This window comes from Notamacropus eugenii, chromosome 2 (assembly GCF_028372415.1).
Source record: "Notamacropus eugenii isolate mMacEug1 chromosome 2, mMacEug1.pri_v2, whole genome shotgun sequence".
NCBI classification, from domain to species: Eukaryota; Metazoa; Chordata; class Mammalia; order Diprotodontia; family Macropodidae; genus Notamacropus; species Notamacropus eugenii.
The window spans coordinates 479425030-479449753 of record NC_092873.1 but is presented as its reverse complement, the minus strand read 5'-3'; the positions used below and the strand labels follow the sequence as shown (position 1 = coordinate 479449753).

The 24724-nt window shown below is 41.7% G+C and overlaps 1 protein-coding gene and 1 pseudogene across 1 annotated transcript in view; both read left to right on the top strand.

Moving 5' to 3' along the window:
• Positions 1–13153, top strand: part of STYXL2 (serine/threonine/tyrosine interacting like 2) — a 31215-nt gene extending 18062 nt beyond the window's left edge. Inside the window, exons 4-6 of the mRNA XM_072648744.1 lie at positions 3018–3249; positions 4837–5054; positions 9986–13153. Coding sequence (XP_072504845.1) covers positions 3018–3249; positions 4837–5054; positions 9986–12822 — 3287 coding nt within the window. The 3' untranslated portion in view covers positions 12823–13153. The remainder of the gene's footprint in view (positions 1–3017; positions 3250–4836; positions 5055–9985) is intronic.
• A 6648-nt stretch (positions 13154–19801) lies between these two features.
• Positions 19802–22108, top strand: LOC140529808 (metastasis-associated protein MTA1 pseudogene; annotated as a pseudogene).
• The last annotated feature ends 2616 nt before the right edge of the window (positions 22109–24724 follow it).

Here is a 24724-nt window from a genome sequence, read left to right as displayed (position 1 = left end):
ACAGCACATTCTACTTCTAATTGTGATCACCATTTTCCTCATGTTGATTAGAAATATGCTGTCCTGTAACTTGCACTCCTTGGTCTTACACCTGGCCTCTGAGCCCCAGAAGGATTAATCATCTTCCACCTAGCTATCTTATAGATAATTTAAATGGCTATTGTGATCCTTGCTCATTGACCAAGGGTTTTCTTTTGTTTTCCAAAGAATATCTCGTTTCTTCAACTGATCTTTGTATACATATTTACTTGATGATCTTATCAGTTCCCATGAGTTCAGTTATCATTTCTCTGCAGGTATTTTCCAGGTTTACTTATGTAACCCTGTTCCCTCTTCTGTACTCCAATACTACATCACCAACCGCTTTTGGACATTTTAAACTGGGTGTCCAATAGGCATTAAAAAAAAAAAAAACCAACAGAATTAATTTCCTCCAGAGTTCACAAATTGTCCCATCTTCTAAATTTCCCTATTACAGTTGAAGGCACCACCATCTTCCCGATCACCCTAGCTCACAATCTTGATGTCTTCAGCTACTCTCTCTCTCTCTCTCTCTCTCTCTCTCTCTCTCTCTCTCTCTCTCTCTCTCTCTCTCTCCATATCCAATAAGAGGCCAAATTTGCAAGATACAACATCTCTTGCAAATATCTCCATCTTTCCGCTGCAAAGTGGAACTACCCTAATGAAGGCACTCATGCCCTGTCACCTGGGTTATTGCAATAGCCTTCAAATTGGTCTTCCTGTTCCAGTCTATCCTTCATTCAGCTACCAAAGTGATTTTTGTAAAGTGTAGTTCTGAACATGCCGTCCCTTAGTCACTAAACTCTAACTTCAATAACCCTTATTACTCCTTGATCAAATATAAAGTTCTATCTTTGGAATTTAATGTTCTTCACAACCTGGCCCCTTTCTACTTTTGTAATCTCTTAAAATTCTTTTTTTTAGTAGTGAACATTTAATATATCTCCCTTCCACCTATTCCCAACTCCCCCCCTGAAAAAAAAAGAAAAACAAAATTCCTGTAATAAATATGCATAATCAAGCAAAAATAAATTCCCAATTTATCCATGCCTAAGGATGCATATCCATTCTGCATCTTAAATCTATTACCTCCTAATCCAGAGGCCTTTCCAATCTTCTTTCATTCTATTGCCATCCACACATTTTATAGTTCTGTCACACAGACCTATTTGCTATTTCTCACACGTTACTACCATCCCTAGTTCCATGTCTTACACTGTCTTGCATTGTCTGATCCCCATGCCCAGAGTGCTTTGCTTCCCAACCTTCAGCTCTTGGAATCCATTGCTTCTGTTAAGAAGGATAGCTGCTATTGACAGAACTAGCCCTAAGCAAAATTTAAAAGTTGTTTAGTCCCTTTTGGGCTTTCTCTACACCCCAAAGTCAAGGCTCTCCTATCTCTCCTTGCTTTCTGAATTTTTTTTTATATTTAAAATTCACACTGTGGTATAAATGACTATTGACAACAATTTCCTTCTCCCTGTTGAGGTCACTGACATCCTTCTCCCCACCAATTGCCTTGGCATCAGTTGTCAGATCTTGTCTATTATACCTCCACATCTTACATATTTATCCCACTTTTGTCCCTTCTTCTCCATCACCCTGGTTCAAGACTTCATCACCTTCCATCTGCATTATTATACTAGCCTCTTCATTTCTCTCCTTGCTTCAGACTTCCCCCCACACAAGTACATTTTCCACATAACCATTAAATCAGTTTTCTTGAAGTGACTGCATCACTCCCTTGCTTAAATGCTTCAGTGGTACCCAATTGCATCTTGGATAAAACACAAACACTACCTGGGATTTAAACCTTTCCATTCTCAGAAGGCGGTATGGTATGTTGGACCTTGTTTGCCATCTTGTCTCTGATGCTTAACAGCAATACGACCTTGGACAAGGCATTGAAATCCCAACTGGGTTTCTTCACCTATAAAATGAAGTGATAGAATTCAGTAGTGTCTGAGGTCCCTTCTGAATCTGTGTCTTAGATATCGATGTGATTGCTAGATATAGATTGATCCTATGATCCTATCCAGTCTGGTTGCACATCATTTCCCCTCCATCTTCCAGTCAAATGATCTGACCTGTTTTTCCCTCATATGCTGCATCTCCTGCCTTCACACTCAGGTTGCCTGTCATACCTGGAACGCTCTCACCTCTGCCTTGTAAAATCCTTAGCTTCCTATGTCTTACTCAGGTGACATTTCCTATGGGAAGCCTCTCCTGATCCCTGCATTTATGAGCACTCTTCTCTGCCCCCAAGTAATTTTGAATTTGCTTTATTTTGGGTATGCTCAGCCGTGTACATGTTATTTCTCCCCAGGAGAATACGATCTCCGTGAGAGCAGGGATTGTTTGCTTTTCTTTAGTCGGTCCAACACCCAGAACAGGGTCTGGCAAATAGTAGGAACTTATTCAGTGTTTCTTGAATTGAATTGTTATTGCTGTGATTTGAATTTTAAAGGAGAATCCAAGCTTTGAGCAAAAGAAAGGAAACTAGGCAGCTAGATGGGACAGTGGGCAGAGGGAGACCTCACACCCTTACTAACTGCGTGACCCTGGACAAGTCACTGCATCTTGATCTACCCCGGTGTCTTTAACTACAAAATGTGGCTGATAATAACCCCTACCTTCCAGAGCCGTGAGGATAAAATAGGATAATATTTGGGAAATGCATAGTATAACATTTATTACATTCTCGTTATAATTTTTAAAATTAAATTAAAATACTGTGAAGTAGAATTTTAGGCCTCAGAAGCTGGTGAGGGAATTGGGATAGGGCAGGAACTAGGGAGAGGTAGAGAAACAGAGCTGAGATGAGTGAAATGAGCAGGGCTGGCTGTCATGGGGGTTCATGGAGGAATTGGCCCATTGAGAGAGAAAGGCCCTAGGGGTAGAGACATTGTCAGAGTGAGAAGGGTGCTTAGGGAAAGGTAAAGAAATAAATGTTTGCTTAAATTTAGCCTTTGGGTAATGCTGTTCGTCTATGGCAGAACTCAAGCCAAAGGAAGTCAAAACAGACACTGTGTGCCCTGGGATGCTAGAGTCCGCAAAGCAGCTGCTGGTCGAGGACCTATACAACAGGGTCAAAGAGAAGATTGATGACACCAGCCTGTATAACACACCCTGTGTCATGGACCTTCAACGGGCTTTGGTTCAGGATCGTCATGAGGCTCCCTGGAATGAGGTGGATGAAGTCTGGCCCAATGTCTTCATCGCAGAGAAGTAAGTCTGGCTCAGTAATGGATCTTCACTGTAAGCCTTGTCATTGACATGGGCTCTTGCTAAAGAGATATGGTGACCACTTCCCATGGGAAGTAGCCTTGAATAAGGCTGGACATTCTCGCAGTCTGTTTCAAAGCTAGTTTAGCTGTCATAAATTCTGTTGCCCAAGTTTGTCATACTCCATTCTTTCCCAAGTACCCAGTGCTCTCCTGCCCTGAGACCCCTGCTAAAGCATTCATTTAATCCCATCCTCAGACAACTAGGTGACACAGTGAATAAAGTATCAGACCTGAAGTCAGAAAGACTCATCTTTCTGAGTTCAAATGTGGCTTCAGACACTTACTAGCTGTGTGACCCTGGGTAAGTCACTTAACTCTGTTTGCCTCAGTTTCCTCATCTGTAAAATAAACTAGAGAAGGAAAAGGCAAACCATTCCAGTATTTTCTCTAAGAAAACTCCAAATGGGTCATGAAGAATTGGCTATGACTGAGAAGACTGTACAAAAAATAGCAAAAAGTCCTAATCTCCCTAGGTAATACATGATGTTCTAGACTTTTCCTGATGCTATCCCTCCCCCAACTTCTTTCCCACCATCTATCAAAAATTACCCATATCCTATTCCTCCACAGTTCTACTATGTTGACAAAGGATACTATGGGCTTAATCAGATCAATTAATTCATGTTAGTGTTTCTTTGGGAATTAGAGATGATATAATATAGTATCTGGTCACCTACCTCATAAATTCCAGTAGTATGGGGGAGACATAATGGGAATAGATGTCTCCCTAGCTCCAGAAGTGCTTGGGCAGTATTGATAGGAAACCAATTGGTATATACATTGATGTATGTAAAAGTTCTTCATAAAATGTAAAACTTTCTATCAACATTAGTCTTCCAATTGTTATTAGGAAGATTAATAACATAATACTTCACAGATCCATAATTTCATAACTGCTGTAGGTACTCCTCCACTTGGGGAGGTACTGATCCCTCTCAATTAGTAGTAGACATGTTAGATGGTCTTTGAGAGTTTCTGTAGATGACAAATGCATCACCCTTCAACCAACCTGGTGGTAAACATCTCTGAACTTCAATGGGCTGTTCTTCTAGGCAACAGACATATAGCTAGCCCATCAGCAGAGTCTTACTTGAAACCCTTCCCGTTTAGTAAGCCCGGCCTGTGAGGCAAACAGCATGCAACGATCACAACAGCTGCTTTTGGGTTTGTACAAGCTCCGGTCCTCAAAGTCTGCCTCTTAAGCCAAGGGCAAAAACCCATTCTTCTTGTCCACTTCCAAGATTCCCTTCCATTGTGCTTTGTTTTTCCTCTCCTCTCTCCACACTCCCTCAGTCAGCAACTTTCTGCAAGCTTCTCTCAATGGCCTCACATGGCTGAGTTCTAACATTATCTCCAAGTCTTTTAATGAAACTAGAAGGTTCTGTACCTTTTATCTCCACATGCCAAGAATGGGAGATATCTCCCTATCAGTGACCCCCAAAGACAAATGCTTCTTCTGGGTAAGGGGCTAGACTTTTCCCTAGCTCTAGCCTTGGTTAAAAAATGCCTTTTCCCTATTTTCCTTAAGGAGTGTGGCTGTGAATAAGGGGAGACTGAAGAGGTTAGGAGTCACACACATCCTCAATGCGGCTCATGGCACGGGTGTTTACACTGGATCAGAATTCTACAATGGCCTGGAGATTCAGTACCTGGGTATAGAGGTGGATGATTTCCCTGAGGTAGACATATCGCAGCATTTTCGAAAGGCTGCAGAGTTCCTTGATGAAGCTCTGCTGACCTACAGAGGTAAGATGGACTCAGGGTTGGGCTCAGGTGGGTCTGGGCATCCAGAAATTCATAAGGAGAAGATATCATAGCAAGGGAGAACTTTTAAACCCCTTGGATAACCACCATATTTTGCATTAGACTAAGGACTCGATTTACAATGTCTATCTGTCTGTCTCTTACTTGCTCATTTACACCACTCTCTGGCTCTTCCTTCACCATTTGTTTTGACTTTTCCACCCATTGGGGAGAATTTAAACCCTGAGAAAAGGGAGGAGAATTTGAGGGGACCATTTTACAACATGCTTTGTTCTTGTTTATAAGGCAAAAGCCAAAGGCCAAGTGATTTCGGTCAATGTCAATAATTCCTTTAAAAAAAAAATCATTGCCTGTCACAGACAATGAGCAGAGTATAGGACCCTCTAATGGGAAGAAAAATAGCTTTCTTTAGGTCTTTTTCTTTCTCCCTTTTTTCTGGTAGCAAAAACTTTTATTTATTTCTTTTGACCAATGTGGAAGTGAATGTGACTGTCAATGATACTTTGAGGTAGAAGAAATTTACTCTTTTCTTATTCCTTGGTGCAGCACTGGCTGCTTATTCCTTATTCTATAGGGCAGCACTGGCTTCCCTCCACAGTAGAGTTCCAGTAGAGTGGTGGGAGATAATGGGAATAGATGCTTCCATAGCTCCAGGAGTGCTTGGGCAGTATTGGTAGGGAAACAAGATGGATGACAAAGAGTGGATTGTGTGAGGACCTTATAGCTGCAATGAGTAGAGGTGAGGGATTAAATAGGAAGAATAAGGAGGAAAGGAAGGAACAAAGGAAGGAAAATGAGGAGAGAAAATGAGGAGAGAAAGGTGTTTGTAACCTGTATGAACCACAGGTATTAAAAACACATGAAGATTCAAGTTGGGAGTTGGATGACCTTTAAAAAAAGTGTTGATATATTTTGATCTTACATCATCTTTCTTTCCAGATATGTCCCTCTACCTTCCCTTTCCTCAAAGAACCATTGTTTGTAATAAAGAATAAAAAGAAAGGAAGGAAGCAAAGAGAAGGGAAAGGAGAGGGAAAGGTAAAAGGAGAGAGAGACAGCAAGACACAGGAGGAAGGGAGAGTGGGGAGAGAAGGAGAGAGAGAGAAAGAGAGAGAGAGAGAGAGGGCAGGGGGGAGGGAGAGGGAAGCAGTTCAGCAAAACTGTTTCAGACATCAACCAAGTCTGACTATATGTAGAGAAATTTGGGGGCTAGTGTCAGGAAGACCTGAATTCAAACATTTTCTAGCTGTGTGATCCTGTACAAGTCATTTGGCCTCTGTTTGCCTCAGTTTCCTCAGCTGTAAAATGGGTATAATTATAGCACCTACCTTCCAGGATTGTTATGAAGATCAAAACAGAATTTTGTAAAGTGTTTAATATAATAGCACTTCATAGACACCTAATAAGTGCTTCTTTCTTTCCTTCCTTTCTTCCCTTCTTCCCTCCCTCCCTTCTTTCTTCCTTCCTTCCCTCTTTCCTTTCTCAGTTTTCCAGATCCCTGGTCTCCCATCTTTGGCAAAGAAGGGAGGGAGATGCATTTTTCTCTTTTCTTCAGGGCAAAGTTTGTTTATGATACTTACATAGCTGATCTTTTTTCTTTTTTTGACATTGGTGTTTTCGTTGTGTCTGTTGTTTTCTTGGTTCTTACTTCACTTTGCATCAGGTCTTATAGTTTCTCACAACTCTCAGAATTCTCTGTATTTGTCATTTCCTGTACAATGGTAACATTCTGTGGCTTTCACGTACCACAATTGGTTTAGCCAACTCTACTTAATGAGCAGCTGCTTTGTTTCCAGTTCCTTTGCTGATTAAAAAAAGGGTCACCACATAATATGTTTTAGTTATAGGCAACCTTTTCCATATTTGACCTCGAGGTATCTTCTTCACAATGAGATCTCTGGGTCAGAGGTTATGGATATTTTCATCAAGGTCAGCATAATTCCACATTGCTTTCCAGGATGGTTGGACCAACTCTTAGGGGACTGTAGTGTGAATACTCAAGTTACTTACATTACCAAGTATTCCTGCTTGTACAGGAATCAGGCATGTACACATCATGCCTAACACTTCCCTTGGGAGGAAATACACTGGTCACTTTTTGCCAGGTACAATAACTTGGTGTCAGAGGATTCATTCAGTCAATTACCCCCTTCCCATTCAAAAGCTGATATCTTGTTCACATGACATTATGGGACTCCCAAGCATGACTAATTTAAGATCACATATTCTTAGAATGCCAGTTTGAAGGGAAAAGGGGAAAAATAGGCACTTAGTAAGCACCTACTGAGTGCCCAGCACTGTGCTAAGTACATTTGTTCCTCACAACAACCCTGTGTGTTAAGTACTCTTATGATCTCATTTTACAGATGAAGAAACAGACAAATAAAGATTAAGTGACTTGCCTTGAGTCATACAGTTTGTATGTGTCTAAGGTTGTCAGGTCTTCCTGATTCCTGACTCAGTGCTGTATCTACTGCACCACTTAGCTGCCCAAGGGACCTTAGAATATATCTTAAGTTCAACCCATTCATTTACACTTAAGATACCGTGACCCAAAGTTGAAAAGAAGATTTGTCCAAAGTCATACCACACTCTTACCAACAGAATCAACTTCATTCTTACCAGTCCTCTTCATTATGATAAAAATAACAGCTAACATCTATGTAGCACTTTAATTTTTGCAAAACACCTTACAAATATTGTCTCATTTTATCCTCACAACAACCCTGGGAGGTGCTATTACTATCTTAATTTTGTAAATAAGGAAACAGAGGCTAGAAAAGGTTAAGTTACATAACAAGTAAGTATCTAAGTCAGGGTTTGAACTCAAGCTTCCTTGATCCCATATCTAATGCTTTATCTTCTGTGCCAGTTTCTTCACAACAGCCTCATGGGGGACATTTTGTTATGACGCAGTTATAATTATTATTTTCCTGCTCCTGGTCTCATTGGAGCAAAGAGGTAACCCTTCATTCTCAAAGATAGTGCCAATGGCACATACACTCTCACAAGTGTGACCAAAACAGAGAGGTTTCAAGCAGGGATCTGTCAGTGAGTTTCATGTGTGTTGTCCAAGAATTGTCTTAGCCAAGTTTGGAGAGGGTGATAACTAGGCAGACTGCAGTGATGAGTTTGTTACCACAGCAACTCCCAGAGACCATCCATTATGGAGAGGTTGTGACCTGCATGGATGGAGGGAGAGTTTACGGTGATAAAATCGCAGATCCTGGAAGCTTTGAAGTAGTCAGTCAACAAGCATTTATCAAGTGCTGTGCTAAACACTGGGGATAAAAAGAAAGGGCAAAAGATAGTCCCTGTTTTCAATGAGCTCACAGTCTAAAAGAGAAAAATCGTCCTCATTATTATTGTAGTTGTTACGTTACAACAGGCCACCTCTCCCAAAATGACTTCTGAATCCCTCCACTCAGCTCCTTACTCTTCCCTGAACTCCAGTCTTCCGTTGCCAACTGCCTGTTGGGTAACTTGACCTATTCCTTTACTCAACATAACCCAAATTGGACTTCTACCCCACCTCCACTTCTGCTTTGTCATCCATCCTCTCAAGTCATCTAGATTTGTAACCTCTGTATCAACTTAGACTCTTTCCTCTCCTATACTATCAATTCTGCCATGCCCATTCCCACTCCCACCCCCATATCCAATCAGTTATCACTCTCTCTGTACAATATTTTTCCCATAGGTTCTCTTCTCTCCACTTCTATGACCACCACCCTAATTCAATCCTTTAACACCTCTAGGCTGAATTGGAGAAGAAAATTGAATAGAATCTGAAACTCTTAGAAATAACTTATGACAGAATCTGAGTTTTGTAAATAAATAAACTTCACTGGTTTTGAACTTGTATCAACCTAAAAGTCATGGGGGAACAAATCTGAACCATCCCCATACAGGACTGATTTTACTAGTGCATAGGGAGATCACCTTGGCTCCATGGAGAGCCATGAATATTGTGACATGTACAGCCTACTTCAAGGAAAAGAGAAGATGGTGTCAGGGCTCTTTGGCAATTCAGATGCAATTTAATTCATTGAATTCCATGAACTTTTATTTATTAGGTACTTCTTATGTGCCAGGAGACCTTAGACACTAGCTATGTGCAAGTCACTTAACTCAGTTTACCTCAGTTTCCTCATCTGTAAAATGAGCTGGAGAAAGAAATGGAAAACCATTCCAGTGTCTTTGCCAAGAAAACCCCAAATAGGGTCACAGAGAGTCAGACACAAATGAAAAATGACTTAAGAACAACAATAATATGCCAGGTGTTACAATGGACTCTGATACCTCCTGTGGCAAATACATGGGAAAATAACAGCAAAGAAAGGTCAAGCATGGGTGAGTGTTGATCTGCCTCATTATGAGCAGCTTCCAAATAGAAGAGATGGCAGATTCATTTGAGTATTTATGTTTATGTTATTACCTTCCACCCAATTCCATTCAATAATCATTTATTAAGTATTACAGACTGGTTTTTGGGAAGAAAAAGACAAGATGAAAAATGGTGTCTGGCCTCAAGAAGCATACATCCTGCTGAGGACAATATAACATTTGTGTAGAAAAATATAAGATATTTTGAGGAGGGAGAAGGCACTAACAACTAGGATTACCAGGAAATCTTGCGCATAGGAGGTGGTACCTTAGTTGAGCCTAGAATGTCAATATAATGAGCCAAAACAAGAAATGATAAACTATTAATATCTTCCATTGATCATTCTTTTTTGCATCAAAAGGAGAATCTTATGTAATTAATTTTATTTCATTATTCATATAATCATTCGTGTTATAGACAAAGTAGTTATAAAAAGGAGAAAGGCTGATAAAAGTCACATCTCTCTCTGAGGAATCACTTCTTCCCATTGGCAAAATCAAGCTAAACATGTGTGTTTTATTTTCAGGGAAAATCCTGGTCAGTAGTGAAATGGGAATCAGCCGGTCAGCTGTGCTGGTGGTTGCTTATCTGATGATCTTCCATCATATGACCATCCTGGAAGCCCTGATGACCGTAAGGAAGAAGCGTGCCATCTACCCCAATGATGGCTTCCTGAAGCAATTGAGGGAGCTGAATGAGAAGTTGATGGAAGAACGAGACCAGGACTATGGAAGGGAGGGAGGGGATTATGAGGATGAAGTAGGCAGTAGCTCTGTGCTGGCGGGTGAAGGAGACACAGGGAGTGTGTTAGGGGCCAGAGTTCACTCAATCACAGTAGAGGAGGAGGATACCACCAGCACCCTGAGTGGTTCTTCTGTGAGGAGTACTCACAGGGTCTCCAAGCCTATCACCATCATTGATGATGAAGAGGAGGAGAAATTGTATAAGGACTGGAGGAACAAGCAAGACTTCCCTCGGGATAGGAATGGACAACCAGCACCAACACCCTTGGATGAGGAAGGAGGGGAAGAATCTGAGGAGGACCTGGAGAGGGTGATTCAGGAATGGCAAAGCCGAAATGAAAAGTACCAAACAGAAAGGTCCCGTAGGTGGTCTAGGGAAACAGAGGAAGAAGAAGAGGGGGAGGGGGATGGAGACTCCCTCTTGGGGAGAAGCAGGAGGCGCACATTCAGTGAATGTAGCACCTCAGAGAGCACCTTAAGTCATGACATCCAAGTCCTGAAGCAGCAGTTGAAGCTTAGCAGACGTAGGCAAATGCAGAGGCAGCATTCTGACTCAATGTCCTCTGACAGCACCTGGGACATATGGAACCAAAGGCTGCTGGAGATTGAGAAGGAAGCATCTCAAAGATATCACTCTAGGAGCAGACAGGAGGAAGCTGAGTCAGATTCAGAGACGGGAAGGAGAGAGAGGGAGGATGATGAGGAAAGTGTGGCTTCGGAAGCCAGTTCCTTCTATAACTTCTGCAAAAAGAACAAGGACAAGCTGACTGCCTTAGAACGGTGGAAGATCAAGAGAATCCAGTTTGGATTTCACAAGAGGGATTCAGAAGCGGGAGAGGGCACTGGTGAACAAGGGGAAGAGACCACAGAAGGGGAGAAGAAGAACCTCTCAGATGTCAACCTGACAGCCTACCAGGCCTGGAAATTAAAACACCAGAAGAAGGTAGGCAATGAAAACAAGGATGAGGTGGTAGAACTCAGTAAAGGGGAAGACTTGGTTTTGGCCAAGAAGAAACAAAGGAGGTTGGAGCTGCTAGAAAGGACCAGGCAGACTCTGGAGGAGAGCCAGTCCATGGATAACTGGGATGCTGAGAGCACAGCCACCAGCAAAAGCATTCCCCTATCTGTTTTCTGGCCTTCTGTTGCCTCGGCCAGTACTGATGGGGACTCAGGCTCTGTGCTGAGTATGCAAAACAATAGGTCCCACCTGTCTCAGACCCCAAGCAATATCTCGGGCTCCATGCCTACCATACCTTTGCCCAACCTGCCAGTGGGACCTGGAGACACCATCTCTGTAGCAAGCATTCAGAACTGGATCGCCAATGTAGTCACTGAGACCCTTGCTCAAAAACAAAATGAGATGCTGTTGTTGTCTCGACCTCCTTCTACTGTGAGCATGAAACCCACTCCCTTAGGCAATGGCCTGGGAGATGATCAATCTTCCTGCTTCAGTGGGCAGAGTGCCCAGTCCTTAGGTACCTTCTTGCTGACCCGTCCCAACGCTGACACTCAGTCTGTATTGTCTTGTAGTACTGTGAGCTCAAGAACTGAAGGAGTTAGGGGAAAGGGAAAGGGAACGGGAACAATTAAGCCGTTCTACAGTCTCTTTGCAGATGATATTAACCTGAAAGAGCTTAAACAGAAGGAAAAGGAGATGCAAAGCGGTTTGAGAGAGAAGATGTCAGAGTACAAAATGGAGAAACTTGCTTCAGACCACAAACGCAGCCACCTGTTCAAGAAGAAAGTGGCAAAGGAAGAGGAGGAAGAGGAGGATGGTGCTGGGGAAGAAGACACTGACAGTGCCATAGGAAGTTTCAGATATTCTTCCCGGAGTGATTCTCATAAGCCTGAGACAACCATCTCCTCTTCCTCCTCCTTGGCTGTGTCTGATCGTCGTGGAAGTGCCAACGTCGCCAACTTAGAAGTGAACAGAAGTATTAATAAGTGGCTCAGTGGCCTGAAGACAGAAGACGAGGATCCCCCACCACGGGACTGGTCTCGGAGCTCTGGAGAAAAGTACTGCCGGTCAAGCACTCTCCGGGAGGTGGAGTCAGAAGCGTCCAGTTACAGGATTTCCAAGTCCCGGTCAGAGGAGCGGGACAGCTCCTCACACCATCAGTCAGATGGCAGCTCTATAAGGAGTACCTCTCGATTCTCTTCTTCCTCCACTAGAGAGGACAAGGAGTCTTACAAGTTCTCCAGGTCAAAATTCATGGAGACGTCAAGGTCTCGAGAAGAGAGCCCCGAGCCATACTTTTTTCAAAGGAGCCCTGAACCTTCCCAGGGAGAGGAGTCCCCTGAGCCACTGCGACGGAGCTGGGCCAGAACCCACGACTGGGAAGATGCAGAAGAATCATCCAAAGCAGACTTTTCTGAATTTGGAGCCAAGAGAAAATTCACTCAGAGTTTCATGAGGTCTGATGAGGAAGGGGAGAAGGAAAGAGTAGAAAACACCGAAGAAGGAAAATTTGCGTCAGGGCGAAGGTTCCGATATCGGAGAAGCACCGACAAAGAGGATGAGGAAAAGATGGATGACGAAGCTGTCATTGCTGCCTGGAGACGTCGGCAAGAAGAAACCAAAACCAAGCTACAGAGAAGACGAGAAGAATATGGAGGGTAGGACGAAGTCCGCTGACGTTGTGTGGGCAGGAAGGAGATGGACAGCTTCTAGGAAAGCCTCAGGGCGCTCAACTGGCTGTTGTACACAAGCAAGCTTCCGATGCCTAATCCTCTAAATCTTTGGGAATGAACATCTGAATGCCAGAGTATTAAACTTCCTACTGTTCTTATGCTTACAATCAGTGTGTCTGTGAATATCCCCAGGGTATATAGCTCTATAGAGTTTTGGAGAGAGAGAGGGCTAAGTCTTCTGTGGCAGGCCACTTAGGATAGCAGTGCATTTTATTTAATGTAGTGAATCTCCATTAAACATGGTCTCTGCCAAAACCTCCTATCACCTTGTATTTATTTTTAGCCCTTTGTTGAATATTAGGGGAAGCCTTCTTAAATTATATAAATTGACTTTTGTAATTATCTCACCTTGTTGCAACCTGTGGCCCCAAATACCACCATCAAAATGAACCCATTAAGTACTGAGATTGTGCCATAAAATAAAGAAAGACCTTTGTAGAGAGACAGAGAAAAAGAGGAAATAAGTATTTGCAAGTATATATAATATGAAGTATTGGCAAGGAGACAGAGTAGATGTTCAGGAGGCTATTATGTGGCTTCAGAATAACCTGAGCTACAACTTAAGGGAAAGACATGAAGAGGTCTAGTCCACAGAGATGGATCATGATGAGGATGGTAGCATTTATTTAGCATTTTGAGGTTTGCAAAGTGCTTTACAAATATCTTATTTAATTCATATAGCAAATAGGTTCTATTATTCCCATTTTCTGTTGTTTGGTCATTTCATTCATATCCAATTCCTTCATGACCTCATTTGGGATTTTCTTGGCAAAGGTACTGGAGTGGTTTGCCGTTCCCTTTACGATCTCATTTTTAGAGATGGAGAAACTGAGACAAACAGAATCAAGTGACTTGTCCAGGATCACATGGCTAGGAAGTTTCTAAGACAGGATTTAAATTCAGGTCTTCCTGACTTCAGGCCTGGACTCTATCTACCATGCCACCTAGCTGCTCTTCTGCCCATTTTATAGATGAGGAAAAGGGGAGGTGGAGGTTAAGTGACTTGCCTAGGCTAACACAGATAATAAGCGTCTGAGGTAGAATTTACTGTAGGTCCAGTGCTTTGTCCACTGCACACCCTAGCATTCAGAAGAAAAGGATCCACATGGGACTCAGAATTCTGAGCTCTTCTAGCTCTCAAAAGGAAAAGTGTTAATCTAGGGCACATCAGCAAAGAAAAATGCTTTTAAATCGATAGAAAAAGGTATGGGACATTTTGTCCTTATGATTATAAAGGATACTCAAAACCCTTATAGACAAAATGTCTGAGACTGAAGACTTTAAATCCTGCAGGGCATGAAATAATACTTCTTCCAGGAGAGCTTCTGCATGTTAGAATAACACAGCTGCATCTATTTACGTGGGCCCAGAGCTGAGCTAAGACAAAATATTGGCTGCCATGCATACCTGAGGCCCAACTCTGACCTACAGGTCTCAGAACCAAAAGGAACATGCTGTTGCTGTGGTCAGTAATAGTAATAATAACGGTTCAGCAGGGAAACACTTCATGATATACAAGGTGCTTTTAGCACCACAGTCCTGTGAAGTGGTCACTCAACTAATGAATCTAAGCACCTACTATGTGCCAGGCAAAAGTTCTGGTTAGCAGTACAAGAATTGGCAGTATCACCATTTAAAGACAAACTGATGATCAGAGAATCACAATAACTGGCATTTCTACAGCCTGGTAACATTTGCAAAACACTTTATATCATATTACCTCATTTAACCTCACAACTCTGAGGTAGGTGCCCCATTTTGGAGATGAAGAAACTGTGGCTGAGAGCGGTTAGGTGATCTGTTAAGTGGTGCCCAAGGAAGGATTCAAGAGATCAATTAAAAGGCTTTTATTAAGAGTACCTACAATATGCCAGCAGCTAAGTGGTACTAGCTGTGTGACCCTGGGCAAGTCATTTCATCCTTATTTGTCTCAGTTCCTCATCTGTAAAATGGGGACACACTGGAGAAGGAAATGGTAAACCACTCCAGTATCTTTGCCAAGAAAACTCTATGGACAAAGTCCATGGGGTCACACAGAGTAGGATACAACTAAACAACTAAACAAAAACCACTTGCTAACAATGAAAATAGAAAGATAGAAATGAAATAATCTTTGTGTCTTAAAGAATTTATATTCTATCAAAGGAAACAAGATGTATACATACTTGCGTATGTTTCATGTATACGTATGTATATGTGTGTGAGTGTCTGTGTGTATATACACAAGCATATATAGATATATGTGCATATATACATATACATGATATATATTTGTGTGTCTATGCATATACACACAAGTCAATACAAGTCAGGTCATCAACAAGCATTTATTAAACACCTACTAGATGTGAAACTTGTACTAATGATTGGGATATGAAGATAAAAATGAAATATTTCCTGTGTTTCAAAGAATTTACATTCTATCAAAGGAAGCCGCATGTACGTATACTTGTGTACATGTATGTCATTGTCCTTTTTTGTCATATTAACCAATCTGATAGGTATGGAGTGGTACCTCAGAGATATTCTAATTTGCATTTCTCTAATCAATAATGATTTAGAGCATTTTTTTAATATGACTATAGATAACTTTGATTTCTTCTTCTGAAAACTGCCTCGAGGAAATCTTTTGCTTGTGCAGGACAAAAGTGAAAGAAGGAATGTAGAAGGTCCTCGTTAATGGAGGGAATTGTTACAACCACCAATAGAATTTGTAGTTACTCCCACCAAAAATGCCCACATATTTCGAGACAAATCAATAATAATAGTTAACGTTTATATAGCGCCTTAGTGTCAAACCATGCTATGAGAGGGGCACTATTCTTATCACCCTTTAATAGCTGAGGAAACTGAGCCAGAAAGTGGCAAGTGACTTGTCCAGGGTCAAAAAGCTAGTAAACGTGTGAGACTAGATTTGAACTCAGATCTTCCTGACTCCAAGTCCAATACTCTGTATCAAGCCACCTAGGAGGATGGAGTTAAAGGAGAAAGAATAGGATGGGAAAATGCTATCCTAAACATGGTAGCAGCCTCAGTTATACAGCGCTGCTTTAAATTACCATGAGGTCTTAACAGTTGGGGATAGTTTCAATCCTGCCCTGCTCTCCTCAACCCAATACCTACCTATTGGGATCTCCTCTAGATCAAATTGCTCAGCAGTGTTCCAGAGGAATCCAGAATTCTTTCATGGAACTCAGGATGACTCAGTCACTGAAGTGACAGCTTACAATGGGTAAAATGCAGAGAAGAGGCAAGATTCTTCTTCTGAGGTCCAGGAGAACTTTCAGCTACATCCCTCATAAGGACTTTTGCCTTATTAAGCATCCCAAACTCGGAACCCTCTCATCCTTTTTCTCTTTCTAATCAAAATGGTACAATCAGTTCAGTTTTGAAAAGGTAGCCCAAAGGCCATGTTCTTTGTTGGATCAGATTATTACTGAACTCCCTCCCACACCTGCTGGACTGCAGAGAACAGGCAAGGACTAAACATTTATCCAGTACCTCTAGGTACTAGGCACAGTAATTGAAAGACCTGAGAGCCCACTCTTCCAAGGTTGATGAGCTGGTGGATCCAGCCATTGAGGTCCATTTCCCCCTACCTCCACTAATTATCAATATACAAATATAAGTGTGTGAAATGGAAGGTTTTTCCTCTTCGAATTACCTAAGATGGAGGCACTCTACTTCTGGGATAAGAAATTCTGCATTTGTCTACCATGTAGCAAGTTGCATCTTTAAAACTACCACGCTGGACCAGTCTTGCTCTCTTTTTTCTACTATGCCCAGAGAGGGTGAAGATCAGGTTCACCCAGTATGGGGACCATGAACTGACTGACAGCCCTCTCTTTTTTAGGCCCTACGGCCCTAAGAAATGGATTTAAGGTTTTGTCCTGGTCCACATCATTTGTCCATTTCAGTTCTAGACTACGAATGGAATCCCAGACCCAGAATCAAGTCATGGTGACCTAACCGGACAGGATTCCAGGCTGGATGTTGCAGCCAGGAAGCCCTGAGGATTCCCCGAGGGGAACTTTGGACTTGTAGTTTGGTGAGACTGTGCTAGATAGGAATTGAGCAAAACTATAAACCTAATTCCTTTTCCTTCCCCAGAGACTGAGGTGGTGAAGGGGGGAGTTATGCCCCACCCCAGGTGTTGGGGGCAAGGTTTTTATGTTTATCCTTGCCATACCTTTGAAGTAAATATTCCTTTGTTTAAAAAAAAAAATCTGTTATTTGGCTAAATAAACCTGGCATGCCCGAGGTGGGGACTCCCTAAAATTGAGGGAACACCATCAGTGAGGTCAATGGTAGAGAACCTAGATACCCCCCAAACCTCCTTAAAGGTACCAGGGAACCCTGCAGTGGGGCTTGTCATACAAGCATTTATTAAATGCTTCCTTAATCCTAGCACCGAGCTAGTAGTGAGATTAGAGAGGCAAAAATAAAATAGTCCCTACCCTCAGGGAATTTTTATTCTAATGGGGAAAATAACAAGTGGATATAACAAGCATAAATATAAAAAGAATACATACAAATATATCCAAAGTCATTCAATACAAGGGAGTTGGGAGAGGGAGGGCACTAACATTGGGAAATCAGGACCAACCAAACTCCCTTAGACTATCTGCCACTGGATAAATGGGATCTCAGAGCAGAGATTTATTTCCCCCTCCCTCCCCTTTCCCAGCTCCCCAGCCTTTCCCCTTCCACTGTCTTGGTAGTTCCACTAACTGCCCAAGAGATGACAAGCACAAAGACCCTAGGGACTCCTCTTAAACAGGAACTTTACTTGAAGGAGATTTTCAAAGCCATCAAGATTTTCTCTATCTCTCTTCCAGACTCCTGGGACAGTGGCTTTCATTTCAAGGTGTCGCAATATTCATGCATCTCTTTCAGAAGGATTTCTGCTTTTTTGAACTGCAGGTGGCAGTTAACTATGGGACTTTAAATTTATTTCAAAGGAAGCAAAAGAAAATGATAGTACAGAAGAAAGGGGAGCTGGCTCCTTTTACCCATGGAAGATAGAAAGTTCACCTCGTGGCTAATACTTTGGACTAGAACAGAAAGTTGGGCTGTAGCCCCAGACAGGTCTAGTTACCTTAAAAAGGGAGGGACTCTCCAGTTCTGGGCCTCATTTGCTCAAGCATCATACTTCTTCTATGATAGAAGTGGCACTATATATATTGGGTAAGGTACTGGACTAGTGTCAGGGAAACCAGGGTTCAAATCCTGTCTCAGACTCTTACTAACTGTATAACCTTGGGCAATTCACTGTGCCTGTTTCCTTACCTATAAAATAAAGTGGTTAGACTTCAGGGTCTCCAAGTTCCCTCTCTAAATATATGATCATCTTATCTCATTGAGGTACAAAAATTAACAGATTCTACAAGCAAGGCCAGAGTAAACAAAGTAACAGATTTGATGGGGACTCATTCTTCCTACCAGAAGCCACTCCCTGAAATTCTAGGGCAAATCACTCAATTCCAAAGGCAGGCAGCAATACATTTAGGATGACAGAGCAGAGGTGTAAATCCTCACTCTGCCACTCACTCCCCAAGTGATCTTGAGGAAGTCACATAACTCAGTTTTGTCTTCCATTTGCTCTTCTATAAAATTAGAGGGTTAAACTAGGTCCTTCCCAGTTCTAAAGCCTCTAAGCCCACACACTTATGATCTGGAATTTCCACATAGTTCTGTGCATCTTGTTCACTTGCTCTCCAGACCATTTTCCCCCTCTCAGCTAAATCAGACATCCCAGAATTTATGTTACCATTTTCTTGGCCCTAGGTCCACAGCAAGATTTGAAGGCATTTTAAACCAGCCTTAGGAGGTGTCAAACACCATTCCAACATTGTGGACATTTATTTGAATTTTCCACTTTATGTCATAGTTGGTAACATTTCCTCCATTTATTTTGTTTCTCAAGTCATAGAAAACTTTCTAACAGAGCATCAATTTTCTTGGAGTTGAGTTTTTGATTTGTCCATGAAATGAAAGTGTGTGTTCCCTCAAGAACATCTCTAAAATTCCTCAAGTCTGTAATGTTTTGATTGTTTCCCAACCCTTTCTCTGGGCTGGTAATTTATCTTTGCCACTTGTGTGCAGACTTTAGAGGTGGTATGATTTTTGAGAAGCTGACCCACAATATAAGGTACTGTTCTCAAGATTTTCAAAATCAACTGATTGTGAAGTATGGTTATGAACTGGCTCAGAGTCAGAGTTGGTGTCTAAACCAAGTGCTCAGTGGGAAAACATTTTCTTTTATCTGTGCCTAATGTCCCAAATAAAGCACTAGTTGACACTTGAAAACATTATTTTCTCCAGCTTGTCTCTTTATCTGCCCTTGCTGATTATAATGTTATTTCTTGATGCTAAAGATCATGTGTGATTCTTGCAACATTCACACCAACAGTCAATAATCAGTCAATCAATAATCATTCAGCAAGTGCCTACTGTGTGGCAGGAACTGTACTAAGTCAATTTTATGTTTACATTTAATATCCTGCAAAATTCTCGAAGTTACAGCAGAGGAATTTAGCAATCCCAAACTCAAAGCATGAAAATGACATTAGAAAATCTGAATATGTCATGTACAAATGGAGTGAGGCTAGAGTGGAATCGCCATAGACAGTGCCAACAGTGTAAAAACAAACAAACAAAAAAAAGAGTTGTCATACTGGAGGCATAATAGGTTCAAAAAGGTGGGAAAAGGTGGTTGACTTGGTTTCCATTAAGAAAAATCCAGGGAATCAGAAGAGAAATTTGTCATCTATGTTGTAGTTAGGATTCTTTTTTTGGTTGGGGGTTATGCTAGACAATTGCTGAGGTCCCTTCTAACTCCAAAATTCTGAGATTTATTTTGGTGGGTTTATATTTCTTCTCACTCCCTAAATCTCCGCTCACCATCCTTTCTCATTACATTTCACCTGGACCATTATAATACCTATAAGGTCTTCTTCCCCCAAGTCTCTCCTCTCTTTAATCCATGTTCAGCACAACTACCAAAGTGATATACTTAAAGCACAGATCTGATCATGTGACTCCCCTCCTCAATAATTTGAAACTCCACTGGGTTCCTATTTGTACAATCAAATACAAACTCCTCCATTTGACATTTAAAACCCTCTGGATGGTGGGAGAAAGACAGAAGACTCCAGTCAAACTTGAAACAAAAGTTTGGGAAGCATATAATCAATACATTAATCAGTAAGCAGATGTGGCACAATCTGTTGGTATTTTTGCCCCTGTCCTAGGCTGCAGCATTCAGTCAAACAGCCAAGCTTACATTTGAGCGCTGCAGCAATCTCCAGAGATATTGCGCTGTTTCATGCAATGGATACTTCGCACAAAAACATCCACAATATTTCCAAGGCCATTTCTGCTCTGGTGCCTCAGGGCAGTCCAGTTCTCTGCCGAAATGAAATCAAAGAGTGATCAGCTTCCGAGGCCAATCTCTCTGAGGAAGTTCTAGAAAAACAAGGAAAAGATTTCACTGACATTCAGCAAGATTTTCTTTCAGAGAAGTCCTTAACCAGAATCACTGAATGCTATTACATGTGGAAAACAACAGATGGATATATTCAACAGAAGCAGTTAAAGGTGACTGAAGCAGAAAGCAGATTAGAGCAGGTGTATAAACCTAACTATAACAAGCCATACCCAAATCGGATTAATGTAAATAACACCCAGCATAGTGTTGTAAATGGCACCGGAGGACAGGGTCGAGACCAGGAGCCAGCTGGGCTTGTGAAAATATGCCACCCAATCTTACCAGTGGAATTTTTGGTGTCTCCCTAATTTGCAGTATTGTTTCTGTTCATCTTCCTGGACATACTGGAAGAAATATGGTAGCTTGGAAATGCCAGCCTGATTAGATGGTGAGATATCAGTTCCAAACCACAACAACATGAGTCCTCATGGCATCCCTATGTGGAACAGTAGGGAGTCCAAAATTTGCTATGAAGACAAGACTTCTGCCTACACACAACCAAACTGACAAGGATTGTCAGGTGCTTGTGTCAAGGTATATTGCATCCTTGGCATGCAGCAAGGCACCCTTACATGCTTATCAACAGTGCTGCTATCAAAGCAGAATGTAGCACTCAATCATTGAAACCTCCCAGTAAAACAAGTGGTACAAAAACCTTTGGAAGCTGTGCTCCAGTATCTAGAGACTCATTCCCAGCCTCCAATGCCAGACCCCATAAGTGTGTCTAGTTCTTTCCATAACCTTACTGATGCCAAGTCAACTCCAGTCATTAATAATGGGTCCCCAACCATCCTGGACAAGAGGGGTTAGGAACAGCACAATGGTGTGGATGGGACCAAGCTGAAACTTGCAACTCAATGGGAAAGCCCATCCAACAAAAATCAGATTAATTCAGGATGGATTCCTGCCTCCAGAGAAAAAGAGACAGATGAATTGGATGGTTGCTCCAGATGATGTTTTTTACTTGACCACAGAGGAAACCAGGAAAATCTGAAAGCTGCTTCCCATTGCCCTTACAAGCCCATCATTCTTCGACCAAGCCAGTCCCTTCAGCTCAGGCAGCAGCCCTTGCCAGTGAATGAGAGGTTCATCTTCATGGAGGACTAGCAGCCCTTGGGCCGTTCAGACCAGTTTCCCATCCTGACTGACCCTCTGGAACACTTCTGGATTTGACCAAAAGACATTTTTTCCACTGCCTTGCTGAGGTACTGAAGAAGAGAGAATTTGCAAAGCACTGATTTGCATATTTTAACCCCTTTAAGGAACTTGATTACTTCTGTGACCATAAACTGCTTTTACCTGTACACCCTTATTCTTTATCTCTTCTACCCCTCGCTCCTCTCCTCCCCTTTCCTATAGCCTTGCTCCTTTTACCCTTCTGCCCTTCTCCAATCCCTCCTCCTTTCCCCTTTCTCACTTTCCTCTCCCTTTCTCTCCTTCCTTCCTCTGCTCCCCCTTCTTCCTCTTCCTTTTACTTTGTGCACACTTCTTCTCTTTCTCCCTTTTTCTTTTCCCACTTCTATTTTTATTTCCTTGCTTCCTTCCTTATTTCCCTATTTTCTTCTCACCTTTCCTTTCTACTGACAGAGAACCCTGTTCTTTGTATGGACACTTTGGAGAATAATTGAAGTTTAACATATTCAGAGAATACAGAACAGTCAGGTTTAGCTTTTTGTTTACTTTTTGGGAAGGGTAAAGACTTGAAATCTTTTGAATCTCTCTCAGAGCTAGCACTATTGGGCCTTTGGTTCCATGAGGTTATATTGTAAGATTTTGCTCTATTGTGTTGAAGGTGCCATTTTGTTATATTTTTATTACCTTTTTTGTAGTTGAATTTGAGATCTGTAGCTCTTGCATTTGGAATATTAGAATCAGAAAAGCCAGTAGCAAGTTCAGCTAGTTGTCTTGGGTCAGTCCCATGTCTTTACAATAAATTTTATATTCAAAACAGAACAAAAAAGTCCAAACCCTTTCTTATCTTTTTAGCACCAAAACTATCCCATCTCCTCTGCTCCCAGAATACCTCTTGCAAACCCAAGAATCCTGACAACAGTACATGTTCTTGGCCTCTTGTGGGTTCATAGTGGAGAATGCAGAGAAGGAACACTCAGTTGTTTGCTTTTCTCCTATAGAGTGGTCCAGGAGGTGAGGCCCTAGGTCTCTGTTGTATATTGTCTCTTGCCTCTAATCACCCCTGAGATGTCCTAGCATAGTCCAAAGACACAGAAGCAGCAACAAAGATCAGATTACTTAGCCCCATTTCTCTAGCTCTCTCCTTTACCACTTCTACAACCCAAGGACAAACCTTACAGGACTTTGGACTTGACTCAGCATCAGTATTTTGGATCCAATGTCCTTAGATTAGAGGACCCTGGCATATTAAGCTACATTCCTGAACAATTCCATTCTGGAAGGAATTTAATGTTCAGTTGGATTTTAATTTGAACACAACTTGTCTTCCCAAGTCATGTCTTTTTACCAGAACTTGTTTGTGTTTCAGGTTTTCATATATTCTGGCCATGTTCTATATTTGAAGGCCTGACTGGTTTTTCTCTCATGGCTCCTCCATGTGGGGCATTTCTGAACAAAAGAAATCTCTGCTGTGTTTGAACAGATGTACTCTTATTTGCAACATGTATTGACTTGTACATGCCCTTGCCTCTGACAGACAATGCATGGAATATAGCCCTTAATCATCCTTGCCTACTGTGTGGCCATGCAACAAGCCAGAAGACTGCTGTGTTGAACCTACTCCAGGTGATAAGGTTTATTGTCTGCTGGCTGTGTCAGGAAATCCTGTGGCAAAAGACAAGACATTTCTGTTCCCTTCCTCACAATGCAAATAAATCCACTAATGGAGCTTTTATGAAAACAAAAAAACCATCTGGATGGAGTCGGGGGACTTGGGTACAAATCCCACTTTGGCTACATACTACCTGTGTGACCCTGAGCAAAGAATGTAATTTTTTTTAAATTTAATTAATTTATTTGTTTTCAATTTTCAACAATCACTTCCATAAGTCTTAAATTTTCTCCCCCTGTCTTTACCCTCCCTCCCCAAAACAGCATGCAATTTTAGATGGGTTCTACACATACACTCTTATTAAACACATTTTCACATTAGTCATGTTGCATAGAAGAATTAAAATGAATGGGAGAAACCATGGGAACAAAACAAAACAAAACGTAAGGTAAGAGAAAATAATCTGCTTCATTCTGCATTCTGGTTCCACAGTTCAAAGAACATAATTTCTCTGACTCTGTAAAATGAAAGGGTCAGATTTGATGGCCTCTGAGGTCTATCCAGCCCTACATCTATGGCCCTTCACCCTCGTTTGGATCTGGCCAAATAGACTTATTGCTGATCCTCTGTTCTGCATCTGCCTTTCTACACATCATCCAGTTACCTGAAATATACTCCCTTTTTACCTCTGCCTCTTAAGATCCTTCATTTTTTTCTGAAATCAGCTCAAAAGGTCACCTCTTACATGATGCCTTTCCTGCTCCCACCTAAATGCTTGGGTCTCCCTTCCAAAATCACCTGGTAATTATTTTGTCTATATTTGTGTTTGTTCATGTTGTCCCCTTGGTAGAATTCAAGCTCTTTGGGGGCCAAGTTCTCTATTTTGACTTTGTATCCTCAGCACATAATACAGTGCCTGAATAGGTTCTTAAATCTTTGTCAGGGAATGAATGAGTGATTGACCCTAGAGGGAAGAAGTCAGATTAATAGGCAGAAGTTAAAAAGAGACAAATTTAGCTTTGATATAAAGGAAAAACATTTCAACCATCAGAGCCACCCAAAAGTGGAGAGATTGCCTTGGGACATAATGAGGAGGGAGGATGGTCAATAGAATAAAAAATTTCAGAAAGGTTAAGAAAGATGATGTAATGGTCATGGGATATAAGATCCTCCCCACCCATTAATAGGCCTCACAAGGAGCCCTGCTGCAGAGCCAATTAGGCTCTGAACCACAGGAATTCCCACACCTTTCCAATTAAGTGCTGATTTTCAAGCCTCTCTAAGTTAATCAAGTCAATACAGTCTTTGATTGGAAGCAGTATATATTTATTGCTTGGAGGGAAAGGCATAGGTGGAGACAGAAGCTGGTGGAGAGAAACCAGAGGAGGGAAGCACTTGCCTAGGGGAACTTGTTGTAACATAGGCCCTCCCTGGATTGGTGATGAGTACCCTACTAAATCTTTCTTTCTGGTATCCTAATAACAATGTTGCAAGTAAATTTTTTGGTTTTGTCTTGGAGGAGAGTTTATTATATTTTGCAAACCAACCCTGGGAATATGTATACAAATTCATAGCAGCTGCTATGGAGATCACATTGGC